The sequence below is a fragment of the Hylobates moloch genome, unplaced genomic scaffold, assembly GCF_009828535.3.
Source record: "Hylobates moloch isolate HMO894 unplaced genomic scaffold, HMol_V3 SCAFFOLD_8, whole genome shotgun sequence".
In the NCBI taxonomy this organism is placed as follows: Eukaryota; Metazoa; Chordata; class Mammalia; order Primates; family Hylobatidae; genus Hylobates; species Hylobates moloch.
The window spans coordinates 23732610-23757833 of NW_026652283.1; the positions used below are offsets into that span (position 1 = coordinate 23732610).

Here is a 25224-nt window from a genome sequence, read left to right on the forward strand (position 1 = left end):
ATGGCATTGTTTAACTTGCTCCTCTATCCTCTTTATTTTTGTACACTGGAAAGTCTAGGGGTTTAACTGGATTCAGATCCACCATTTTCAGCAAGGAGGCATCATAGGTTATGCTGTATTCTTCATACTGCATCCTATCAGAAGACATATGATGTTCCACTATTAATGATATGAACTTGATCACTTGCTTAAGGTGCTGACCACCAAATCTACCCATTGCAAAGTACATTTTCCCCAATCTGAGGTCAAATACTTTGGCACTAGGAGAATTATGTATTCCTCAACAGCTTTTCACCTAATCACTTAGGTAGCCATTGAGGATCCTTATTTGAAATAGTTATTACACTGGGGATTGAAAAATGGTGATTTCCTAACTGAGGATCCTTATTTGAAATAGTTATTACACTGGGGATTGAAAAATGGTGATTTCCTAACTGATCACTGCATCCACATTAGATAGATGGCATTCTACTGGAAAGAACTGTTCTTTCTTCACTCCACCTTCCCCCTTTGTTTCTGAAGTATCACTATAAACTCATCAATTTTTATTTATTCAAGTTGTTATAATTGATTATAATCATTATTCTGATATTCAAATTATTCCAAATTTGATCAGTGGGATTTCTAAGCTAGCCTCTTAGGAACAGCATCCCTTTCATACAATGTCATTAGTCTCTGAGCGTTTGCTTGCCTTCTAGCACAGTAAGATAATCCAGCCTCATCTTTCACTTTTCCTGCCCCAGAACTGAAATCCCAAATCCTATTTATGGAATAAAAAGAAATCTGGTTCGTGCTGATATTTCCATTTCAAATATAACATTATAGTTTCTTCTTCTTCTCCTTCTTCTTCTATTTTTATTTTTTTGAGACAGAGTCTGCCTCTGTTGCCCAGTTGAAGTGCAGTGGTTCACTGCAGCCCTGACCTCCTGGGCTCAAGCGATGCTCCCACCTCAGGCTCCCAAGTAGCTGGGACCACAGGCAAACCATGCCTGGCTAATATATATGTTAGGATGAGGTCTCCTATCCTATCCTTATATATTATTATCCTAAGAATAATAGTAAGGTTGGTGCAAAAGTAATTGCGGTTTTTGCCATTACTTTTAATGGCAAATAGAAATAGTATTCTATTTCTTTAAAAATAAAATGTTTGGAGGGGGAGCAGTGGCTCACACATGTAATCCCAGTACTTTGGGAGGCCACGGAAGAAAGACTGTTTGTGTCCAGAAGTTTTAGACCAGCCTGGGTAACACAGGGAGATCCCATCTTTACTATCTCTAAAAAACAAAACAAAATAAATTATGTTTAAAAATAAAATATCATCAGTTATTAAATCTGGATAAATATACGTACTTTAAATTATTCTGATAACTTTTCCATAATCTCTTGATTTTTCAATTAAAAAAATACTGGATTATTTTATAACATAAAATGTCAGCTCTTATAAAACTTAATATATAAGCAAAATATCACACTTACTCTGAGAAGTATTTCTGTGGCTACACTGAATTTAAGATGAAGGAGCTCCTGCAGTTGTAGAATTGATTCTTGGTACTGTATTATATTTTTATCTTGCAAATCACTTGGTGGAGTTTCCAATACAATAAATTTCAATTTCTCAATTAACTGTAAAGTAAAATAATATTTGCATTAATACTCAGAGAAATAGTCAAGGACAAGTGAAAAAGGGAATGTTTTACCCCTTTTGAATTGAGGAATACATCCTTAGCAAAACATATAGAAACGTTTCCTGTATTTATTCTGTAATTTAAGATCATAAACAAAAATTTCCTCCCAAACTCCCTTAAAATTAATTATAACACACTGAATAAATAAAAATCCATGAGTCTATAGTGTTAGATGTTCAGAAATGAAGGGGGAAGGTGGGGTGAAGAAAGAGCAGTTCTTTACAGAAGAATGCCATCTATCTAATGTAGGTACAATGATCACTTAGCAAATCACGATTTTTTAATCCCCAGTGTAATAACTGCTTCAGATAAAGATCCTCAATGGCTACCTAAATGATTAGGTGAAAAGCTGTTGAGGAACACATAATTGTCCCAGTGTCAAAGTATCTGACCTCAGATTGGGGAAAATGTACTTTGCAATGTGGAGATTTAATGGCAAACACCTTAACCATGTGATCAAATTCGCACCATTAAATTAATAATGGAGGCAGGGCACAGTGGCTCATGCCTGTAAGCCCAGCACTCTGGGAGGCCAAGGCAGGCAGATCACGAGGTCAGGAGATCAAGACTATCCTGGCTAACACGGTGAAACCCCGTCTCTACTAAAAATACAAAAAATTAGCCAGTTGTGGTGGCGGGCGCCTGTAGGCCCAGCTACTCAGGAGGCTGAGTCAGGAGGATGGCGTGAATCCGGGAGGCGGAGCTTGCAGTGAGCCGAGATTGCACCACTGCACTCCAGCCTGGGAGACACCAAGACTCCGTCTCAAAAAAAAAAAAAAAAAAAAAAAAATTAATAATGGAACATCATATGGTTTCTGATAGGATGCAGTATGAAGAACACAACATAACTTATGATGCCTTCTTGCTGAAAATGGTGGCTCTGAATCTAATTAAACCCTCGGACCTACCAGTTAACTATGTGTGACAGAGCTTTCATGAGCAAGTTAATAAACGAGTGGCAACTTGTCATTACCTAAGACTGAGAGATAATAGAAAAAACAACAAAATATAACAACAATCAGGAGGAGATGGAAGAGAACTACTAATATTTTTACTGAATGCTTACTATGCACCAGGAACTGTTTTATATGCTGTATATGTTTTAATGCATTCATTCTTCATTATAACTCTATGAGGTAGATATTGTTACTGTGCATATTTTATAGATGATGAAACTGAGGCACAGTGTGATGAAGGAAAAACTAGTAAGTGGCAGAATTAAATTTTGAACACTGACACAGATAATACATAGAAATTTTCTGAATTAAGACAGGCAGCATCGTAGCGTAGGATAGTATGGACTGAAGCAAGAATGCTGGGCTTCAATCCTGGCCACCTCTCAACTAGCAGTGTAGTCTTGGGCAAGTTATTGCCTCAATTTCCTCATTGGAAAAATGGGGTTTTTAGTACCTATCTCCTAGTGTTATTATGAGAACTCAGAAAGCTAATATTTCCAAAGCTTGGCATAGATTAAGCACTGTATAAGAGTTTATTAAATAAATTTGAAAATTTGGAAACTGGTGTTTACTACGGGGCCATTTCCTTCTGTTACTGCTATCCAACTCCACTTGTTCTGCAGCTCTCTGCTTTCTTCCTTTCCTATTGCTGTGATTACTCCCCTGCTCTGTCTCCTGTGTTATTGAACTTATCCTTTTCTCATCATTTTTGCTATTTATTACTTCTGACTCCTCATTCTTGTAACAGGAAGATGTCCCTTGCAGCTCATCACTGGTGAACTCTAGTACTGCTTCCCACTGCCTCCCTGCTAATTGCAAAGTACCAGATTCCCAAACTGACGTCATGCCATGGCAGCCTCTCTGGTATACAGGATGTGTAGTAGCAAGAACACTGTATGAGTAATCCCCTGGCATTTAAATAGCTCAGACTGTACGGGAGACTCCTTGGGTCTACGGAAAGTCAGAGTAAGGTCCATCTAAGGTCTCATAGTGGACTGTAAGCAAATCACAATCTATGTTTATTTGTTAAATGACTCTTATAACCTTGTTTAGATTAAGTCATGCAATGCATGGTATGAGCTTAAAAAGAGTCTACAGTTCTACCCTCTTATGACAACATGAAGAAGTTAAACTACAGCAGCAATGACAGGAAGCAAAAAACTGTGAGGAAGTGGACCAAAAAAGCATGAAAGGATAATAACAGGAGTAAGAGTAGTGAATTCCTTCTAGTTTCTATTATCATATAAGTGTGTTTAAGTGTGAATGTATTTATCCTAACTTGATGTGACATAAAAAGAAATAAATATTTGGTCTCTGCCCCCAGTTCCTGGCACAAGCTTCTTAGAATTTCTTGAGGGATAGGAATGATAGAAACAGCTTTTGTTATTTATAGTAAGCCCTTTTCAACCTCACCTGAGTTTATGCTAATGTGATGAGTCTCAGAGGATGGGGGCTGATTGTCAGAGGGACCAACCATGTGATTAGAGGGCTGAAACTTGCAGCCCCACTCCCTAGCCTCCAGGATGGGGAGAGGGGATGAAGATGAACTCAAATGCCAATGGCAAATGATTTAATCAATCATGCCTACATAAATGAGGTTTCCATAAAAAACTCAAACAACGAGGTTCAGAGAACTTTCTGGCTGGTGAACACATTGAGGTGCTGGAAGGGTGGTGTGCCCCAAGAGGGCATGAAAGCTCTACACTCCTCCCTATGGACCTCACCCCTTGTATTTCTTCATCTAGTTGTTCACTTGTATCCTTTGTAATATCCTTTATAATAAGCCAGTAAAGGTGACTAAATGTTTCCCTGAGTTTTGTGAGCCATTACAGCAAATAACCTGACCAATGGCTTGTGGCTGATTTATAACAGGCTGATCAGAAGTACAGGTGACAAGCTGGGACTTGTGATTGGAAGTGAAGGAAGGGGCAGTTTTGTGGGACTGGGGTCTGCACTAAGTACTCAGTACCAGCACTGGATCGAAGGACACTCAGTAGGAATCTGGAGAGTTGGATAATTGGTTGGTGTGACAAAACCCCACATACATTTGCTGTCAGAAGTGTTAAAAGTATAAACACTAGTTTTTCTTTTTACTTAGAATTTCTTGAGCTTCTTGAATGTGAGGATTCACATCTTTCATCAATTCTGGAAAATTTTCAGCCATTATCTCTTTGAATATTGTCTCTCTTCCATTCTTCTGTATCCCTTCTTTTCCATATATTTCTAGCCCTTCTTACTCTATCATACATGCCTGTCAACTGCTCTTTCATATTTTCTATCTCTTTGTCTCTGTGCTGTCTTCTGGTAAATTTTTCCAACTTTTGATTCACTCCTGATTAAAAATTCTCGGCCGGGTGCAGTGGCTCATGCCTGTAATGCTAGCACTTTGGGAGGCTGAGGCAGATGGATCATTTGAGGTCAGCAGTTTGAGACCATCCTGGCTAACATGGTGAAACCTCATTTCTACTAAAAATACAAAAATTAGCCAGGTGTGGTGGTACATGACTGTAATCCCAGCTATTGGGAGGCTGAGGCATGAGAATTGCTTGAACCCAGGAGGTAGAGGTTGCAGTAAGCCAAGATCATGCCACTGCACTCCAGCCTGGGTGAGAGAACGAGATGCCGTCTCAAAAAATACATTAAATAAATAAATAAATAAAAATTCTTAGTGGAGACATTTTTATTTCTTATTCACTAAGCTAAAGATAAGCCAAACACATCTTATCTCCTTTTGCACGATAAATTTTTCCTGTTATCCATAACGTCTTTTGAGGCTCCTAGCCATATAGGAGTCTCTGGTTCAACTTGCCACCTTGTATGTACTCTAGGCTTTGCCTCCTGATGGCCCTTTGAACCAATGCTAAGCCACTAGCAGTTAGCTAGCTAAGCCACTAACTGGTTAGCTGGGAAGCCACTGGCTTCAAGACTTTCTTACTTTCTGGATTGTTTTATGGCCTCTAAGGTTTTACCTTACTTTTTTGTGATTAGAGCAATGAATTTAAATTTTTTTAAATAAATTAGTTCTTTTTCCCCCAGTATTTTTAAGTGCATTGTAAAGTGGAAGCTTTTCAGGCTAGTCTAACCATCCTATTTGCAGGAACAACAGTTAGAATATTCTCATTTGTCTTTGCACCCCTGTTGTCTAACAGAGTGTATACCTGGCACCTAGTAAACATTAAATATCATGGGTACTGAATTACTGAACAGTGAATATTCCAACTGAGGATAAAATTACCCACTACATGAGTTATCTACATGAATGCATGCAACTTCATTTTTTTTCTTGATTAGACAAATAATGTTTTATGATATGCTGACCTTAGCTAATATGGCAAGGAATTCTTAGGACTTGTAAAAAGAAAAAAGAAAATGAAAAGATTACCAATTACTTCTTTTGCTAAGGGTTCAGAAGCAGTAGTGTTATTACTTGGCAAATGATCTATTATTTTTATTTTGAGTTAATACCAGACTATTTGTAATAGCCAGTTTATAGGAAAATGCATAAATACCTACATTTAGCACTACTTTACTCTTCTCAATCACTTCCTCAAAAGTCTCATTTGTTTTCTCTTTCCACAAACTAATAAACGTGTTCATTTCTTGGGCTACTGAAGGATCAGGACTCCCATCACATTGAATGTAGTGCTTCCACTGTGGAATAAAAATGTTTAAAGGTTCACAGTGATGAAGATTCAACCAAAGATTAAATGATTTCTTTTTTGAAGTTAAATCCTTGTAACCTAGTTTAACCAACTTAGATAAAAACATGATGGCTTTAACCAGTAACTTGAGAGAGCTCTAAAATAACCAAATTCTTCTTTATCCAAGTAATTTCTAATCCTTAAGATACATAGAAGCACTAATTACTTTCATATTTTTATTTTTAAAGCATTATTTATAAGTAGTTTTTGCTTTGCTTAGTTTTCCTCTCTAATCATAGAGCTGCTTATTTGCAAATGCCAACACCTGGGTTTATTTCTACTTCCCACGTAATTACTAATGTCTAGTTGCCACTGGCATTTTAGTACAAGGCCTTCCATTCATTTTGTAGTTTATGCAAATTTCACATTTGTAATCATATTGTACTGTACTTAGAATTTTTCACTTGATTATACCACAATCTTTAGCCATATTATAATAGTTTTTCATTTTTCTCCTGATATTCACCTATATTATTTCCAAACTATGCTGTTTTGAGCAAGACTAGACTGCCTTAAGCACAAAGCTTTTACGTTTTAATTTAGCATAATTTCCCTAGCATACATTCCCAACAATTGAGTCATAGTCAAAGAATATAAACATTTCAAGGACATTATTACTGACAAATAGCTTCCTACAAAGTTATGTTACTTTACTTTGCCATAAGCAATCAATTTGTCAGATGAGAGGGTTTTTTAAAACAGATAGTTTCTTGGCATCAAAATTGGACTACAACTCCCTCTTGTGGTGACAAAAGTATTAGCTAAAAAAGAGAAATTAGCCTTACCTGAGAAAGCAATCTAGTCTCTTGTTTCAATTTCTCTGCTTCAGGAAAACACCTCTCTAATAAATAAAGTTCTTCAAGTTCTTCATCTCTCCTTTCTAGATCCTGTTGCACAAGGACAGATACATTGATCAGCTCTTTAATTTTAGCTTTATGTTTCACAAGTAGCATCTAAAACTGGTGTGGCTAAATATATAACTGCAGTTTCAAAATGAATATTAAAATTAGTTTGAATATAACTGATATCTCCAAAAAGTTTCATCTGAAACAGCGGCTTACAAAGTGTGATCTACAGACTCTTGATGGGTACCTAAAACCTGGGATCTGTGAGGTCAGATCTATTTCCATAATAATACTAACATTATTTGACTTTTTCATCATATATCTATTTGCACTCATTGTGCAAGATGGTGTGAAAGTGCTGACGTCTTAGCACAAATCAGACAGTGACCCCAAACTGTACTACCTCTAGGGGGAGAGGTGAGGGGAAGGAGCCAGCTTCACAAAAGAATGTCCGGATGGACAGGCGCAGTGGCTCACGCCTGTAATCCCAGCACTTTGGGAGGCCGAGGCAGGCGGATCACTTGAGGTCAGGAGTTTGAGACCAGCCAACATGGTGAAACCCCGTCTCGACCAAAAATACAAAAATTAGCCGGGTATGGTGGCATGTGCCTGTAATCCCAGCTACTCAGGAGGCTGAAGTGGGAGAACTGCTCGACCCTGGAGGCAGAGGTTCCACTAACCCAAGATTGCGCAACTGCACTCCAGCCTGGACAACAGGGCAAGACTCTAAATCACGTTACAAAAAAACAAAAAAAGAATGCCCTGATGAAGAGGTGAAAATTATTAATTGTATTAAATCTCAACCCTAAGTACATGTCTTTTTAATATCCTGTTGGATAAAATGGGAAGTAAGCATAAAGCTCTTCTGCTGCATATCGAATGACAATACTGTCTCAAGAAATATCTCTTGTGCAATTATGTGACTATTTTGGCAGACATTCTCTCAAAAATTAATGAATAGAGTGTGTCACTTCAAGGGCTACAACTCAAAATATTTGTTGCCAATGATAAAATTCAAGCTTTCAGGCAAAAATTCAAATTTTAGAAAACTTGTATCTATCACTGTAAGCTTGAAAGTATTCCAATCTTTAAAAACTTCTGATTTGGGCCTGGCGTGGTGGCTCACATCTGTAATCTCAGCACTTTGGGAGGCAGAGGAGCGTGGATCACAAGGTCAGGAGTTCGAGACCAGCCTGGCCCCGTCTCTACTAAAAATACAAAAATTAGCCAGGCGCGGTGGCAGGCGCCTGTAATCTCTGCTACTCAGGAGGCTGACGCAGGAGAATCGCCTGAACCTGGAAGGTGGAGGTTGCAGTGAGCCGAGATTATGCCACTGCACTCTAGCCTGGGTGACAGAACAAGACTCCGTCTCAAAAAAAAAATGAAAAAAACTTCTGATTTGATTGGTGATTATACTAATGTATGTGATTTTTGATAATAATAAATTACATCAACATTTGGAAGCAAATAATTCAGTAAACCAGAACTTTTCAAGCAAGCAACACATGATAATGCCAAATGTTTTAAAATAACACAGAGTATGAATAGTTGATTGATACGGTTTCATATTCCACATTAAGAAACTACGACTTGGCCGGGCGCAGTGGTTCACACCTGTAATCCCAGCACTTTGGGAGGCCAAGGCGGGCGGATCACGAGGTCAGGAAATCGAGACCACGGTGAAACCCCGTCTCTACTAAAAATACAAAAAAAAATTAGGCAGGCTGGTGGCAGGTGCCTGTAGTCCCAGCTACTCAGGAGGCTGAGGCAGGAGAATGGCGTGAACCCGGGAGGCGGAGCTTGCAGTAAGCCGAAATCGCACCATTGCACTCCAGCCAGGGCGACAGAGAGAGACTCTGTCTCAAAATACAGATATACAATTGGAAAAAAAAGTTTTGATATAGTATCGAAGAAGAATATCCACAATTATCAGAAAGGCTATTAAAATATTACTTTTTTTCCAATTGCATATCTGTATAAGGCCAGATTTTCCTTATATGCTTCATACAAAACAACATATTGCAACAGATGGAATACTGAAATAGATATGAGAATCCAGCTGTCTTCTGTTAAGTCAGATATCAAATAAATTTTTAAAATATAAACAATGCCTTCATTTCCTTAATTAAAAAAATAGTTGTTTCTTTAAAAATGTCCTTGTATTTACTTACGTTTAATAAAGTTTATTTTTATCAACATGTAATCTCTGTTAATGTAAGCAGTTTAAAATTTTTTAGTTTTAATTTCTAATATGGTAAATATTGATAGATGTAATCCCATAAACATAAGCTCCTTGGGAGGTCTTCAGTTTTTAATAGTAATGGAGTTTTGTCCTGAGACCAGAATATTTCAGAATTACTGATCTAAAAGATTCTAGTGAAAAAGAGAAGTGAAGCTAAAAAAGGAGAGGTAGAATTTGAATATTTTGAATTTTTCTTTTTTTGGTTCCTGTTATCTTGTCTATAAAACAGATTCATGTATGCTTAAAGGTTACAAGCCTAGGCTCTGCAGCAAGACATGCTGAGATCTCAGTCTTGGCGGCCAGGCGCAGTAGCTCATACCTGTAATCCCAGCACTTTGGGAGGCCGAGGCGGGCAGATCACAAGGTCAGGAGATCGAGACCATCCTGGCTAACAAGGTGAAAGCCCGTCTCTACTAAAAATACAAAAGATTAGCCAAGCGTGGTGGCGGGCACCTGTAGTCCCAGCTACTCGGGATGCTGAGGCAGGAGAATGGCGTGAACCCAGGAGGTGGAGCTTGCAGTGAGCCAAGATTATGCCACTGCACTCCAGCCTGGGCAACAGAGCCAGAGTCCATCTAAAAAAAAAAAAAAAAAAAAAAAAAGATCTAAGTCTTAGCTATGCCACTGATTAGATGCTTAATTTCTCCGTGCCTCAATTTCCTCATCTGTGAAATCTGGATAACAACGTCACTTAAGGACATTGTTAAGGATTAAGTTCATGTAGGCCTAAATATTACTGGTAGCTACAGGCTGAGAAGGAAATTAAATGACAATAAATCTGATGGCCATAGTTTAAATATTCATTAAGAACATTATTAATGTTTATTTACTTTTGCTTCAAGTCGATGCCATTTTTCTTTCTCAATTCGCTGTATTTCAAGCCTTTCCATTTCTTCTTTCTCACACTTCAAACGGGCCTCCTCTAAAGAACCAAAAAAAATTTTTTTTCTCAGTGAATAATCACTGTATTTTTAAGCCCTTAAAATTACTCCTAATATTTTCAAGACGTAGTGGTGGAATCTTTTATAGAAGTCAGTCTTTATTATGTGGTAGAGATGAGAAAAGTGTCAGTTTTCCTTTCAAGAAAGTAACTACAAGAAAAAATCAAACAACCCCATCAAAAAGTGGGCTAAGGATATGAACAGACACTTCTCGAAAGAAGACATTTATGCAGCCAACAGACACATGAAAAAATGCTCATCATCACTGTCCATCAAAGAAATGCAAATCAAAACCACAATGAGATACCATCTCACACCAGTTAGAATGGCGATCATTAAAAAGTCAGGAAACAACAGGTGCTGGAGAGGATGTGGAGAAATACGAACACTACTGTTGGTGGGAGTGTAAACTAGTTCAACCATTGTGGAAGACAGCGTGGTGATTCCTCAAGGATCTATAACTAGAAATACCATTTGACCCAGCAATCCCATTACTGGGTATACACCCAGATGATTATAAATCATCCTGCTATAAAGACACATGACTCCCAGCCATTGTCTCTTCTTTGCTTGTTGTGGAAATGATGTAGGAGTGGCTCCCTTGAGCACTCACTGTAGCTTTAGATGTGCTTCCTCTCTGCAGCAGGAGCTACTCGGCCTTGCCACTCCCCTACTTAATTTGAGAATATTTATTGAATTTGAGTATGTTTTTGACCTGCCAAGTATCTGTGAAACAAAATAACTCCTACTGATAGCTTCTTATCAAGAGTAATTTAAAACATCCATCATCTACTGCTGAATGTCAAAATAAAGGTTGAGAGAAATTCCCATTTCCCAAAAAAAAGAAAGTAACATGATTCAAACTTTGTGGTCAAAAAATAAAAATGAAAAATAAGCCCACAATAATATTTTTCTTCTCTAAAAGGTTTATAGCAATTCAATAGTGATTTTAACCAATAAAGTATGGCAGACCTATCATGGCAATGAAGAGGAAGTCAAGTCTTCAGAAGACTTCCATAATCTTGTGACATCTACATCTTCAGATGCAATTACCTTAATCTTCTCCCACTCTCACTATTAAAAACAAAATGTGAAGTATATATTGAAGAGTATAAGTTTAATCCAATATAAATAAAACATGCCCCAAGATATAGATCCTGATATTGTATTCTTATCAGGAGTCACCTAAAAAAAGGATGTATAAAATTATACATAAAAAATCAATATGGAACCTGAGAACAGTCTTTTAAAAACCTATATCTAAATACTCAAATTTTAAAAATCACTTTTTGGTACTTTAATTAATAAACACTTTTATCAATGTTTAATTTTTTAACAAATAAAATTAGTATTTTAAATTTGGCAAATAAATATTATAAAACTAAAAATTTCGGCTGCTGTATGTATTTCTTGCTAGTATATATTTCCCACATTTAATGAATTTGAGTTTCACAATTTTTACTGAACAATCAGCACCAATGCTCCTAATTTCATCAGTAAATATAAACACTTCAAGACAGGGTTACCAGAATTAGCAAATTAAAACATGGGATGCTCAGTTCAATTTGAATTTTAGATAAACAACAAACATTTGTTGAATATGAATTCTAAATTTCTCTTCAAAGAATATGTCAGTATGTTCAATCCTTTGCCTTCTACTTTTAAACTTAACTTCTTCATAAAGCAACCTTTCTCGATTACCTACTCCACCCTGACTCATTCTGATCACCTGCTCCACCCTAACTCATTCAGATCACCTGCTCCACCCTAACTCATTCAGATTACCTGCCACCTGCTCTGCCCTGACTTCTCTTGCCTTGCTGAGAAATAAAAAGAAAATTTTATATTCGAGTGCTCTATCTTTTGCGGCACCGAAATTTTATAACAATTTTTTTTTAAGTTAAGTATGTCCCAAGTATTGCATGGGGCAAATTATCCCAAATTATCCATTTGATTATCTGAAAGTTAAATTTAACTGGGCTCCTGTATTTTATCTCTGGCAACCCTAATTCAATATATATCTGAAAGAGACTGGCATGTACTAACATCTTTCTGGATACTTTCTAAATGATAGATACCTATTATAAAACAGATTAAATTTTAAAATTAAAGAACTTTGAAAACTGTACTACAGAAGACCAACCTATCATGACTATTACCTGTATATGTAAATAGTATCAGTATTTATTTTGTACCTTCCTCTTTCAGTCGTCTCTCCTCCTCCTCTTGTAGCAGCTTCAATCGTTCAGCTTTGGTGACTTTCTTTTTCTTACTGCCAGACTTAACAAAGGCCACATCATAAAAAAAGCTATTAACATGCAAGTTACTTGAAAAACACATCCTTTCAAATACTAATTATGAAAAATACATTTGCTTTCATAAAACCAGCCTTTCATGCATTCATTCAACAAATAAGACTGCCTGTTAGTGTAAAGCTTTGACTCAGCGCACTGAAGGACAAAGTCTGGGAACAAGAAAAATAAGAATATAAATTATTCAAAGGCAAGGGTGACAGTGACAAGTATGTGCAATTTAAATAATTCTCATTCCCAGTTTCCATATCTTTAAAATGGTGCTGAAGAAAACCTCATCTTGTTGTAGAGAATAAAGTAAAACATATGTAAAAGCAGTTTGAAAACTACACTTACAAAATTAAGAAGTATTCTTGTGACTAACAGGTATACAGAGAGTTATTTTGCATGTTTGGAGGAAGGAGAGATTACTTTCAACAGTGAAGAGCAAGTAAAATGTTTATAGAGTAGGTGGTATTTAAATCAGTGCTCAAAGGATTTTTACCATTCAGAGAAGATATTCCAAGAAGAGGGAAATGCAGGTACAACATAGGGGATTGAAAGAGCAGTGGATGGGCAACAAGTTCAGTGGGCCCTGGAAAGACTCCACGAAGAGGTGGTGAAGAAAATGAGAATGTGAAAGAAGGCTAGAGCCTATGCTAGAGTTTGGATATTATTCTAGGAGAAATGGAAAACTCCTAAAAGTTTTTGAGAAGGGCTGTGGCTATAAAGAATATAATTTTGAAAATTAACCTGGTATTGGAGAAAAAAATCATAAAGAGGATACCATTTTGGAAACAATTAACAAAATTAATAAATTGAAGTCCTGGCAGTGTTTATAGAATAGATGGCATCTAAATTTGTGGCCAAAGGATTTTAACATTCAAGGGAAGATATCCCAAAGAGGGAAATGAAGGTGCAAGATAGGGAGCTGAATGGGTACTGGATGGGCCAACAAGGTCAGTGGGCCCTGGAAATGTAGAGAAGATCCAATAAATATTTTATAAGCTAACTTACCTAGTAATGATTAAAATTGGAGGCAAGGAGAGGAAAGAGTCAGGAGAGAGTCTCACAGAGGGAGAATGGCAGTCCAGAACAGGTGAATTTGAATGAATTGTTAAAAATAATTTACATATAATTAGTACAAAATGCTGGTAGATCATTCAGGCAATTCTTGCAGGCACTAGAATTGTAGAACTGAGGTTTAGCAAAGAGGTCAGTGCTACAGAAGCAGATATGAAAGCAATTTCTGTGATAACGACCTCTCCTCCATTTTCACAGGAGAAAGCTAAAAAGAAGAGCACCATCTAAACTTAAGAAGAATTCATAGAAAGAGTGGTTAATTCTTGGGATGTATAGACTCTTGGATCTTCTCTTTTTGGTTCACCTTCTCTAAGATGCTCATAGACTCCATTAGCTCCCCTGGAATCTCTAATCCATTGCCCCTACCACTTTTTCACTGTTCATCCACCTCCTCCCACCTTCATTTCTTCCTTTCCCAGTTTAGATTTCACAGTTCATCACCCTTATCACTAACTTATATACCTCCACTTCCTCTATCCTCCTCTTCCTCTAAAAAGCTCAGCTAGCTAAATCATAGTTCCAGGGAAACTCAACTTTCCATTTATGCTGTGCTAGCAAGACGAGCAGCTGACCCTTATCAGAGAAAAACACACATGGGCTCAAATTTATCAACATAATTTTAAAATAGACTCCCGATTGTGAATTTTAGCTCCAAATCGACTACAAGAACAAACCAGCAATCCCAAGAGGACCCACAGACCCCCGTGAAGGAAGCGATCTGCTCCTGTAGGACCCGGGAGACACCCCAAATACTGTGAATGCCCCAACTGCGCAAGTGGGAAAGGGAGACACTCCTCTCACGAACACACACCCCCACTGGAGAAGCTGAAGGTCTGTTTGCAGAAGTTTCCGACTTTACCTGGAGCTAAGTCAAGTTAGAAAGCCGAGCGAAATACAGGAGCAGAGGAAGCAGTGGAGAGGCCCTGGGAGCCTCCCCTCCTCACACCCGGTCCGGTTTACAGTTTCCATCCGCGACTAGCCCTCCCCCACCTGCCCAGCAATTTCCTCTTAAAAAGCTGGCTGGAGCTAAAGGCATAGTCAAGGTTAATGCTCCTTTTTCTTTATCCCAAATCAGATAGTGTTTAGGCTCTTTTTCATCAAATAAAAAACCCAGCCCAGTTCATGGCTTGTTTGGCAGCAACCCTGAGACGCTTTACAGCCCTAGACCCTAAAAGGTCAAAAGGCCGTCTATTCTCAATATACATTTTATTACCCAATCCGCTCCCGACAACAAATAAAACTCCAAAAATTAAATTCCACCCTCAAACCCCACAACAGGACTTAATTAACCTAGCCTTCAAGGTGTACAATAATAAAGTAGAGGCAGCCAAGTAGCAATGTATTTCTGAGTTGCAATTCCTTGCCTCCACTGAGACAAACCCCAGCCATATCTCCAGCACACAAGAACTCCAAACACCTGAACCGCAGCTGCCAGGGGTTCCTCCAGAACCTCCTCCCCCAGGAGCTTGCTACAAGTGCCGGAAATCTGGCCACTGGACCAAGGAATACCCACAGCCCAGGATTCCTCCTAAGCCGTGTCCCATCTCTGCAGGAACCCACTGAAAATTGGACTGTTCAACTGACCTGGCAGCCACTTCCAGAGCCCCTGGAACTCTGGCCCAAGGCTGACTCCTTCCCAGATCTTCTCAGCTTAGCAGCTGAAGACTGACACTGCCTGATTGCCTCAGAAGCCTATAGGACCATCACAGACGCTCTGGGTAACTCTCACAGTGGAGGGTAAGTCCGTCCCCTTCTTAATCAATACGGAGGCTACCCACTCCACATTACCTTCTTTTCAAGGGCCTGTTTCCTTTGCCTCCATAACTGTTGTAGGTATTGACGGCCAGGCTTCTAAACCTCTTAAAACTCCCCAACTCTGGTGCTAACTTAGACAATACTCTTTTAAGCACTCCTTTTTAGTTATCCCCACCTGCCCAATTCCCTTATTAGGCTGAGACACTTTAACTAAATTATCTGCATCCCTGACTATTCCTAGGCTACAGCCACACCTCATTGCCGCCTTTTCCCCCAGTTCAAAGCCTCCTTCACATCCTCCTCTTGTATTCCCCCACCTTAACCCACAAGTATAGGATACCTCTACTCCCTCCTTAGTGACCAATCATGCACCCCTTACCATCCCATTAAAACCTAATCCCTCTTACTCTGCTCAATGCCAATATCCCATTCCACAGCACGCTTTAAAAGGATTAAAGTCTGTTATCACTCGCCTGCTACAGCATGGCCTTTTAAAGCCTACAAACTCCCCTTATGATTCCCCAATTTTACCTGTCCTGAAACCAGACAAGGCTTACAGGTTAATTCAGGATCTGCGCCTTATCAACCAAATTGTTTTGCCTATCCACCCCATGGTGCCAAACCCATACACTCTCCTATCCTCAATACCTCCCTCCACAACCCATTATTCTGTTCTGAATCTCAAACATGCTTTCTTTACTATTCCTTTGCACCCTTCATCCCAGCCTCTCTTCGCTTTCACTTGGACTGACCCTGACACTCATCAGGCTCAGCAAATTACCTGGGCTGTACTGCCACAAAGCTTCACAGACAGCCCCAATTACGTCAGTCAAGCCCAAATTTCTTCCTCATCTGTTACCTATCTCAGCATAATTCTCATAAAGACACATGTACTCTCCCTGCTGATCATGTCCGGCTAATCTCCCAAACCCCAATCCCTTCTACAAAACAACTCCTTTCCTTCCTAGGCATGGTTAGAGCGGTCAGAATTCTTACACAAGAGCCAGGACCGCAACCTGTAGCCTTTCTGTCCAAACAACTTGACCTTACTGTTTTAGCCTAGCCCTCATGTCTGCATGCAATGGCTGCCGCTGCTTTAATACTTTTAGAGGCCCTAAAAATCACAAACTATGCTCAACTCACTCTCTACAGTTCTCATAACTTCCAAAATCTATTTTCTTTCTCCCACCTGACACATATACTTTCTGCTCCCCAGCTCCTTCAGCTGTACTCACTCTTTGTTGGGTCTCCCACAAATACCATTGTTCCTGGCCCAGACATCAATCCGGCCTCCCACAGTATTCCGGATACCACACCTGACCCCCATGACTGTATCTCTCTGATCCACCCGACATTCACCCCATTTCCCCATAGTTCCTTCTTTCCTGTTCCTCACCCTGCTCACGCTTGATTTATTGATGGCAGTTCCACCAGGCCTAATCGCCACATGCCAGCAAAGGCAGGCTATGCTACAGTACAAGCCACCAGCCCGCCTCTTAGAACCTCTCATTTCCTTTCCATTGTGGAAATCTATCCTCAAGGAAGTAACTTCTCAGTGTTCCATCTCCTATTCTACTACTCCTCAGGGATTATTCAGGCCCCCTCCCTTCCCTATACATCAAGCTCGAGGATTTGCCCCCGCCCAGGACTGGCAACTCTTAACTCTTTCTTACAGTGGATAGATGATCTTTGCTGGCAGGGGACCCTCCAATACTTTCACCCTGATGAAGTTCTATTCTTTAGTTTTATACTCACTCTTATTCTCATTCCCATTCGTATGCCACCCTCTACCTCTCCCCAGCTATCTCCACCACACTATCAACCTTACTCATTCTCTCCTAGCCGTTTCTAATCCCTCCTTAGCGAACGACCGCTGGCTTTGCATTTCCCTTTCTTCCAGTGCCTACACAGCTGTCCCCGCGTTACATGCAGACTAGGCAACATCTCCTGTCTCCCCACACCTCCAAATTTCCTTTAACAGGCCTCACCTTTACCCTCCTGAAGAACTCATTTACTTTCCAGACAGGTCCAGCAAGACGTCCCCAGACATCTCACATCAGCAAGCTGCCGCCCTCCTCCGCACTTACTTAAAAAACCTTTCTCCTTATATCAACTCTACTCCCCCAACATTTGGACCCCTCACAACACAAACTACTATTTGTTTGTGTTGTGTTGGCTGCTACTTTATGTATCTCTCAGCAAAGACCCACTGGAATTCCCCTAGGTAACCTTTCACCTTCTCGATGTTCCTTTACTCTTCATCTCCAAAGCCCTCTTCTTGTTTACTTATACCCAGGCCCAAAAATAACAGTGAAAGGTTGCTCGTAGACACTTGACGTTTTCTCACACACCATGAAAATCGAACCTCCCCCTCTATGCAGTTACCTCATCAGTCCCCATTACAACCTCTGACAGCTGCTGCCCTAGCTGGATCCCTAGAAGTCTAGGTATAAGACACCCCTTTCTGCGCTCCTTCTCATCTTTTTACTTTGCATCTCCAGTTTTGCCTCGCACAAGGCCTCTTCTTCCTCTGTGGATCCTCTACCTACATGTGTCTGATACCTGCTAATTGGACAGGCACATGCACACTAGTTTTCCTTACTTCCAAAATTCAGTTTGCAAATAGGACCGAAGAGCTCCCTGTTCCCCTCATGACACCGATACGACAAAAAAGAGTTATTCCACTAATTCCCTTGCTGGTCGGTTTAGGACTTTCTGCCTCCACTATTGCTCTCGGTACTGGAATAGCAGGCATTTCCACCTCTGTCATGACCTTCCGTAGCCTCTCTAATGACTTCTCTGCTAGCATCACAGACATGCCACAAACTTTTTCAGTCCTCCAGGCCCAAGTTGACTCTTTAGCTGCAGTTGTCCTCCAAAACCGCCGAGGCCTTGACTTACTCACTGCTGAAAAAGGAGGACTCTGTATATTCTTAAAGGAAGAGTGTTGTTTTTTACCTAAATCAATCTGGCCTGATGTATGACAACATAAAAAACTCAAGGATAGAGCCCAAAAACTTGCCAACCCAGCAAGTAATTACGCTGCACCCCCTTGGACACTCTCTAATTAGATGTCCTAGGTCCTCCCAATTCTTAGTCCTTTAATACCTGTTTTTCTCCTTCTCTTATTCCGCTTAGTTTTTCAATTCATACAAAACCCTATCCAGGCTATTACCAATAATTCTACACGACAAATGTTTCTTCTAACAACCCCACAATATCACCCCTTACCACAAAAATCTTCCTTCAGCTTAATCTCTCCCACTCTAGGTTCCCACGCCGCCCCAATCCCGCTCGAAGCAGCCCTGAGAAACATCGCCCATTATCTCTCCATACCACCCCCCAAAATTTTCGCCATCCTAACACTTTACCAACTATTTCATTTTATTTTTCTTATTAATATAAGAAAACAGGAATGTCAGGCCTCTGAGCCCAAGCTAAGCCATCATACCCCCTGTGACCTGCACGTACACATCCAGATGGCCGGTTCCTGCCTTAACTGATGACATTCCACCATAAAAGAAAAGAAAATGGCCTGTTCCTGCCTTAACTGATGACATTATCTTGTGAAATTCCTTCTGGCTCATCCTGGCTCAAAAGCTCGCCTACTGAGCACCTTGTGACCCCCACTCCTGCCTGCCAGAGAACAACCCCCCTTTGACTGTAATTTTCCTTTACCTACCCAAATCTTATAAAACGGCCCTACCCCAATCTCCCTTCACTGACTCTCTTTTCAGACTCAGCCCGCCTGCACCCAGGTGATTAAAAAGCTTTATTGCTCACACAAAGCCTGTTTGGTGGTCTCTTCACACCAACGAGAGTGAAACTAACATTGAATATAAATGACCTAAATGCTCCACTTACAAAGATACAGAGGCCAGGAGCGATAGCTCATGCCTGTAATCCCAGCACTTCGGGAGGCCGAGGCAGGGGGATCACCTGAGGTCAGGAGTTCGAGACCAGCCTGGCCAACATGGTGAAACTCTGTCTCTACTAAAAATACAAAAATCAGCCGGGTGTGGTGGCATGCACCCGTGATCCCAGCAACTTGGGAGGGTGAGGCAAGAGAACCACTTGAAACCCAGGGGTGGAGGGTGCAGTGAGCTGAGATCACACCATTGTACTCCAGCCTGGGCAACAGAGCAAGACTCGGTCTCAAAAAAAAAAAAAAAAAGATACAGAACCACAGAATGGATAAGAACTCCCCAACCAACTATCAGCTGCCTTCAGGGGACTCACCTAACAATAAGGACTCACATAAACTTAAAGTAAACGGGTGGAAAAGCATTTCATGCAAATGGACACCAAAAGCGAGCAGGGGTAGCTATTCTCACATCAGACAAAATAAACTTTAAAGCAACAGTGGTTAAAAGAGACAGAGGGATACTGTATAATGGTTAAAGGCCTTGTCCAGGCCAGGCCCAGTGGCTCACCCCTGTAATCCCAGCATTTTGGGAGGCCAAGGGGGGTGGATCACCTGAGGTCAGCAGTTCGAGACCAGCCTGACCAACATGGTGAAACTCCATCTCTACTAAAAATACAATTACCCGGGTGTGGTGGTGGGTGCCTGTAATCCCAGCTTCTCGGGAGGCTGAGACAGGAGAATCACTTGAACCCAGTAGGCAGAGGTTGCAGTGAGCCGAGATCGTGCCACTGCCCTCCAGCTTGGGCAACACAGCCAGACGCCATCTCAAAAAAAAAAAAAAAAGCCTTGTCCAACAGGAAAATATCACAATCCTAAACATATATGCACCTGACACTGGAGCTCCCAAATTTATAAAAGCAATTACTAATAGACCTAAGAAATAAGACAGTAACACAACAATAATGGAGGACTTCAATACTCCATTGACAGCACGAGACAGGTCATCAAGACAGAAAGGCAACAAAGAAACAATGGATTTAAACTATACCTTGGAAGAAACGGACTTAACAGGTATATACAGAACATTCCATCCAACAACTGCAGAATACACATTCTGTTCAACAGCTCATGGAACTTTCTCCAAGATAGACCATATGATAGGCCATAAAATGAGCCTCAATACATTTAAGAAAATTGAAATTTTATCAAGCACTCTCTTGGACCAAAGTGGAATAAAACTGGAAATCAACTCCAAAAGAAATTTTCAAAACCATGCAAATACATGGCAATTAAATAACCTGCTGAATGAGCATTGGGTCAAAAATGAAATCAAGATGAAAACTGAAAAATTCTTCCAACTGAATGACAATAATGAAATTACCTATCAAAACCTCTGGGATACAGCAAAGACGGTGCTAAGAGGAAAGTTCATAGCCCTAAACGCATACATCAAAAAATCTGAAAGAGTACAAACAAACAGACAATCTAAGGTCACACCTGAGGGAACTAGAGAAACAAGAGCAAACCAAATCCAAACCCAGCAGAAGGAAGGAGATAACCAAGATCAGAACAGAGTTAAATGAAATTGAATAAAAAAAATGCAAAAGATAAATGAAACAAAAAGCTGGTTCTTTGAAAAGATAAATAAAATTGATAGATCACTAATAAGATTAACCAAGAAAAGAAGATAGAAAATCCAAATAATCTCACTAAGAAATGAAATGGGAGATATTACAACTGACGCCACTGAAATACAAAAGATATTCAAGGCTACTATGAACACCTTTATGCACATAAACTAGAAAACCTAGAAGAGATGGATAAACTGAAAAAATACAACCCTCCTACCTTACATCAGCAAGAATTAGATACTCCAAACAGACCAATAACAAGCAGTGAGATTGAAATGGTAATTAAAAAATTACCAACAAAAAAAAGTCCAGGACCAGACAGATTCACACAGAATTCTACAAGACATTCAAAGAAGAATTGGTACCAATTCTATTGACACTATTCCACAAGACAGAGAAAGAAGGAACCCTCCCTAATTCATTCTATGAAGCCAGCATCACCCTAATACCAAAATCAGGAAAGGACATAACGAAAAAGAAAACTACAGACCAATATCCTTGACGAACATAGATGCTAAAATCCTTAACAAAATATTAGCTAACTGAATTCAACAACACATCAAAAAGATAATTCACCATGATCAACTGGGTTTCAAACCAGGGATGCAGGGATGGTTTAACATATGCAAACGTGATACAACACATAAACAGAATTAAAAACAAAAATCACATGATCATCTCAATAGATGCAGAAAAAGGATTTGACAAAATCCAGCATCTCTTTATGATTAAAACTCTCAGCAAAATCAGCATAAAAGGGACATATCTTAATGTAATAACAGCCATCTATGACAAACCCACAGCCAACATAATACTGAATAGAGAAACGTTGAAAGCAATCCCTCTGAGAACTGGAACAGGACAAGGATGCCCACTCTCACCACTCCTCTTCAACATAGTACTGGAAAGTGCTAGCCAGAACAGTCAGACAAGAGAAAGAAATAAAGGGCATCCAAATTGGTAAAGAGGAAGTCAAACTGTCACTGTTTGCTGGCAATATGATAGTTTACCTTGAAAACCCTAAAAATCTCCTAGAACTGATAAAAGAACTTAGCAGTTTCTGGATACAAGATTAATGTACACAAATCAGTAGTTCTTCTATACACCAAAAGCAACCAAGCAGAGAATAAAATCAAGAACTCAACCCCTTTTACAATAGCTGCAAAAATAAAATAAAATACTTAGGAATATACTTAACCAAGGAGGTGACAGACCTCTATAAGGAAAACTACAAAACACTGCTGAAAGAAATCACAGACGACACAAACAAATGGAAACACATCTCATGTTCATGGATGGGTAGAATCAATATTATGAAAATAACCATATTGCCAAAAGCAATCTACAAATTCAACACAATCCCCATCAGAATACCACCATCATTCTTCCCAGAATTAGAAAAAACAATTCTAAAATTCATACAGAACCAAAAAAGAGTCCACATAGCCAAAGCAAGACTAAGCAAAAATAACAAATCTGGAGGCATTACACTACCTGATTTCAAACTATACTATAAGACCACAGTCACCAAAACACTGTGGTACTGGTATAAAAATAGGCTCATAGACCAATGGAACAGAATAGAGAACCCAGAAATAAACCCAAATACTTACAACTAACTGATCTTTGACAAACCAAACAAAAACATAAAGTGGGGAAAGGACACCCTTTTCAATAAATGGTGCTGGGATAACTGGCTAGCCACATGTAGGAGAATAAAACTGGATCCTCATCTCTCACCTTATACAAAAATCAACTCAAGATGGATTAAGGACTTAGACCTAAGACCTGAAACTATAAAAATTCTAGAAGATAACATTGGAAAAACCATACTAGACATTGGCTTAGGCAAGGATTTCATGACCAAGAACACAAAAACAAATGCAATAAAAACAAAGATAAATAGCTGGGACCTAATTAAAGAACTTTTACATGGCAAAAGAAACAGTCAGCAGAGTAAACAGACAACCCACAACGTGAGAGAAAATCTTCACAATGTATACATCTGACAAAGGACTAATATCCAGAATCTGAAACGAACTCAAGCACATCAGTAAGAAAAAAACAAACAATCCCATCAAAAAGTGGGCTAAGGACATGAATACACAATTCCCAAAAGAAGATATACAAATGGCCAATAAACATATGAAAAAATGCTCAGTATCACTTATGATCTGGGAAATGCAAATCAAAACCACAGTGTGATACCACCTTACTCCTGCAAGAATGGCCATAATCAAAAAACAAAAACAACACTAAATGCTGGCACAGATATGGTGAACAGGGAACACTTCCACAAGGCTGGTAGGAATGCAAACTAGTACAGCCACTATGGAAAACAGTGTAGAGATTCCTTAAATAAATAAAAGTAGAACTATCATTTGATCCAGCAATCCCACTACTGGGTATCTAACCAGAAGAAAAGAAGGTATTATTCAAAAAAGACACTTGCACACACATGTTTACAGCAGCACAATTCACAATCACAAAATCATGGAGCCAACCCCAATGCCCATCAATCAATGAGTAGATAAACTGTGATATATATATATACACCACATCATATATATATGATATAACATATATATTTGATGGAATACTACACAGCCATAAAAAGGAATGAATTAACAACATTTGCAGTGACCTGGATGAGACTAGAGACTATTATTCTAAGTGATGTAACTCAGGACTGGAAAACCAAACGTTGTACGTTCTCACTGATATGTAGGAGCTAAGCTATGAGGACACAAATGCATAAGAATGATACAATGAACTTTGGGGACTTGTGAGGAAGAGTGGAAGGAGGGCAAGGGATAGACGACTACAAATGTGGTGCCGTGTATACTGCTCGGGTGATGGGTGAACCAAAATCTCACAAATCACCACTAAAGAACTTACTCGTAGCCAAATACCACATGTACCTCAATAAGTTATGGAAAAATAAAATTTAAAAAACAAATTAACAAAATAGACTCTAAGCACTGTCCAGAATTCCCACAACTATTTCATTCTCACTTCAAACCTCCAAAATCCTCTCTTCCACTCTATTCTCAGCTGCTGATTTTACCTCTTATGTCACTGAAAAAATAGAAGCTTTCAGAAGAGAAAAATCTTTACACACCAAATCTTTGAGCCTATCTATATTTTTGTCTGCCTTCCTTCCCGTTGCAGTGGATGAACTATATGTTTTGCTTTTAAACTTTTCTTTTTTTGAGACGGACTCTCGCTCTGTTGTGCCAGGCTGCCACAATCGTGGCTCACTGAAACCTCCGCCTCCCAGGTTCAAGGGATTCTCCTGCCTCAGCGGGATTACAGGTGCCTGCCGCCACTCCAGGCTAATTTTTTGTATTTTTAGTAGAGATGAGGTTTCACCATGTTGGCCAGGCTGGTCTCAAACTCCTGACCTCAAGTGATCCACTCACCTTGGCCTCTCAAAGTGTTGGGATTACTTTGGGAGTAATCCCAAAGTAGGGCCCAGCCCTACACATTTTTAAGGTGTCACTGAAAACTTTTTATCACGAGTTTAAATAGCTGTGAACATTGTCCTTTCAAGTATATGATCCTTAAAACAAAACTTTTACAGTACTCTTTGAAGTATATCCATCACTGCTTAAGATATATCCAATAGAAGGCCGGGTGCAGTGGCTCACGCCTGTAATGCCAGCACTTTGGGAGGCTGAGGCGGGCAGATCACGTTTGGAGTTTGAGACCAGCCTGGCCAACATGGTGAAACCCCATCTCTACTAAAAATATAAAAAATTAGCCAGGCATGGTGGCAGGCACCTACAATCCCAGCTACTCGGGAGGCTGAGGTAGGAGAATTGCTTGAACCTGGGAGGCAGAGATTGCAGTGAGCCGAGATCGTGCCACTGCCCTCCAGCCTGGATGACAGAGCGAGACTCTGTCTCAAAAAAAGGGATATATCCAATAGAATCTACATACCATAGAGATTTAATGACCAATTTAAAATATAAACAAGCTTTTTAAAAATAAAATGTTAATCTGTTTTCTATTTAAGTTCATATTTCCATGGCACTTCCCTCACAGAATCTTACCCTAATTTAATATACTTGAAAAACTTTTGTTGATCCTCCTTTTCTGTTTGTTATAAAAATATGAATAAAAATTTAAATTAAAAAATTTATTTCCTTCGTCTCTAAGTATTAAAAGTTCTGCTCTAGATTGAGTTAACTGAATAAAGTAACATATTATAAATTTTGATAACTAAA

The 25224-nt window shown here is 39.4% G+C and overlaps 1 protein-coding gene across 6 annotated transcripts in view; it reads right to left on the bottom strand.

Moving 5' to 3' along the window:
- DNAI7 (dynein axonemal intermediate chain 7) overlaps positions 1-25224 on the bottom strand; it is a 93280-nt gene that overhangs the window by 38888 nt on the left and 29168 nt on the right. For 5 of the 6 annotated variants that reach the window (XM_058443304.1, XM_058443301.1, XM_032159848.2 and 2 more), the window contains 5 exons: positions 12566-12650; positions 10260-10351; positions 7128-7229; positions 6155-6292; positions 1477-1623 (listed from right to left, as the gene is read on the bottom strand). In XM_058443304.1, the coding sequence (XP_058299287.1) occupies positions 1477-1623; positions 6155-6292; positions 7128-7229; positions 10260-10319 (447 nt within the window). In that variant the 5' untranslated portion in view covers positions 10320-10351; positions 12566-12650. The remainder of the gene's footprint in view (positions 1-1476; positions 1624-6154; positions 6293-7127; positions 7230-10259; positions 10352-12565; positions 12651-25224) is intronic. The other variant, XM_058443305.1, reaches the window with a different exon arrangement.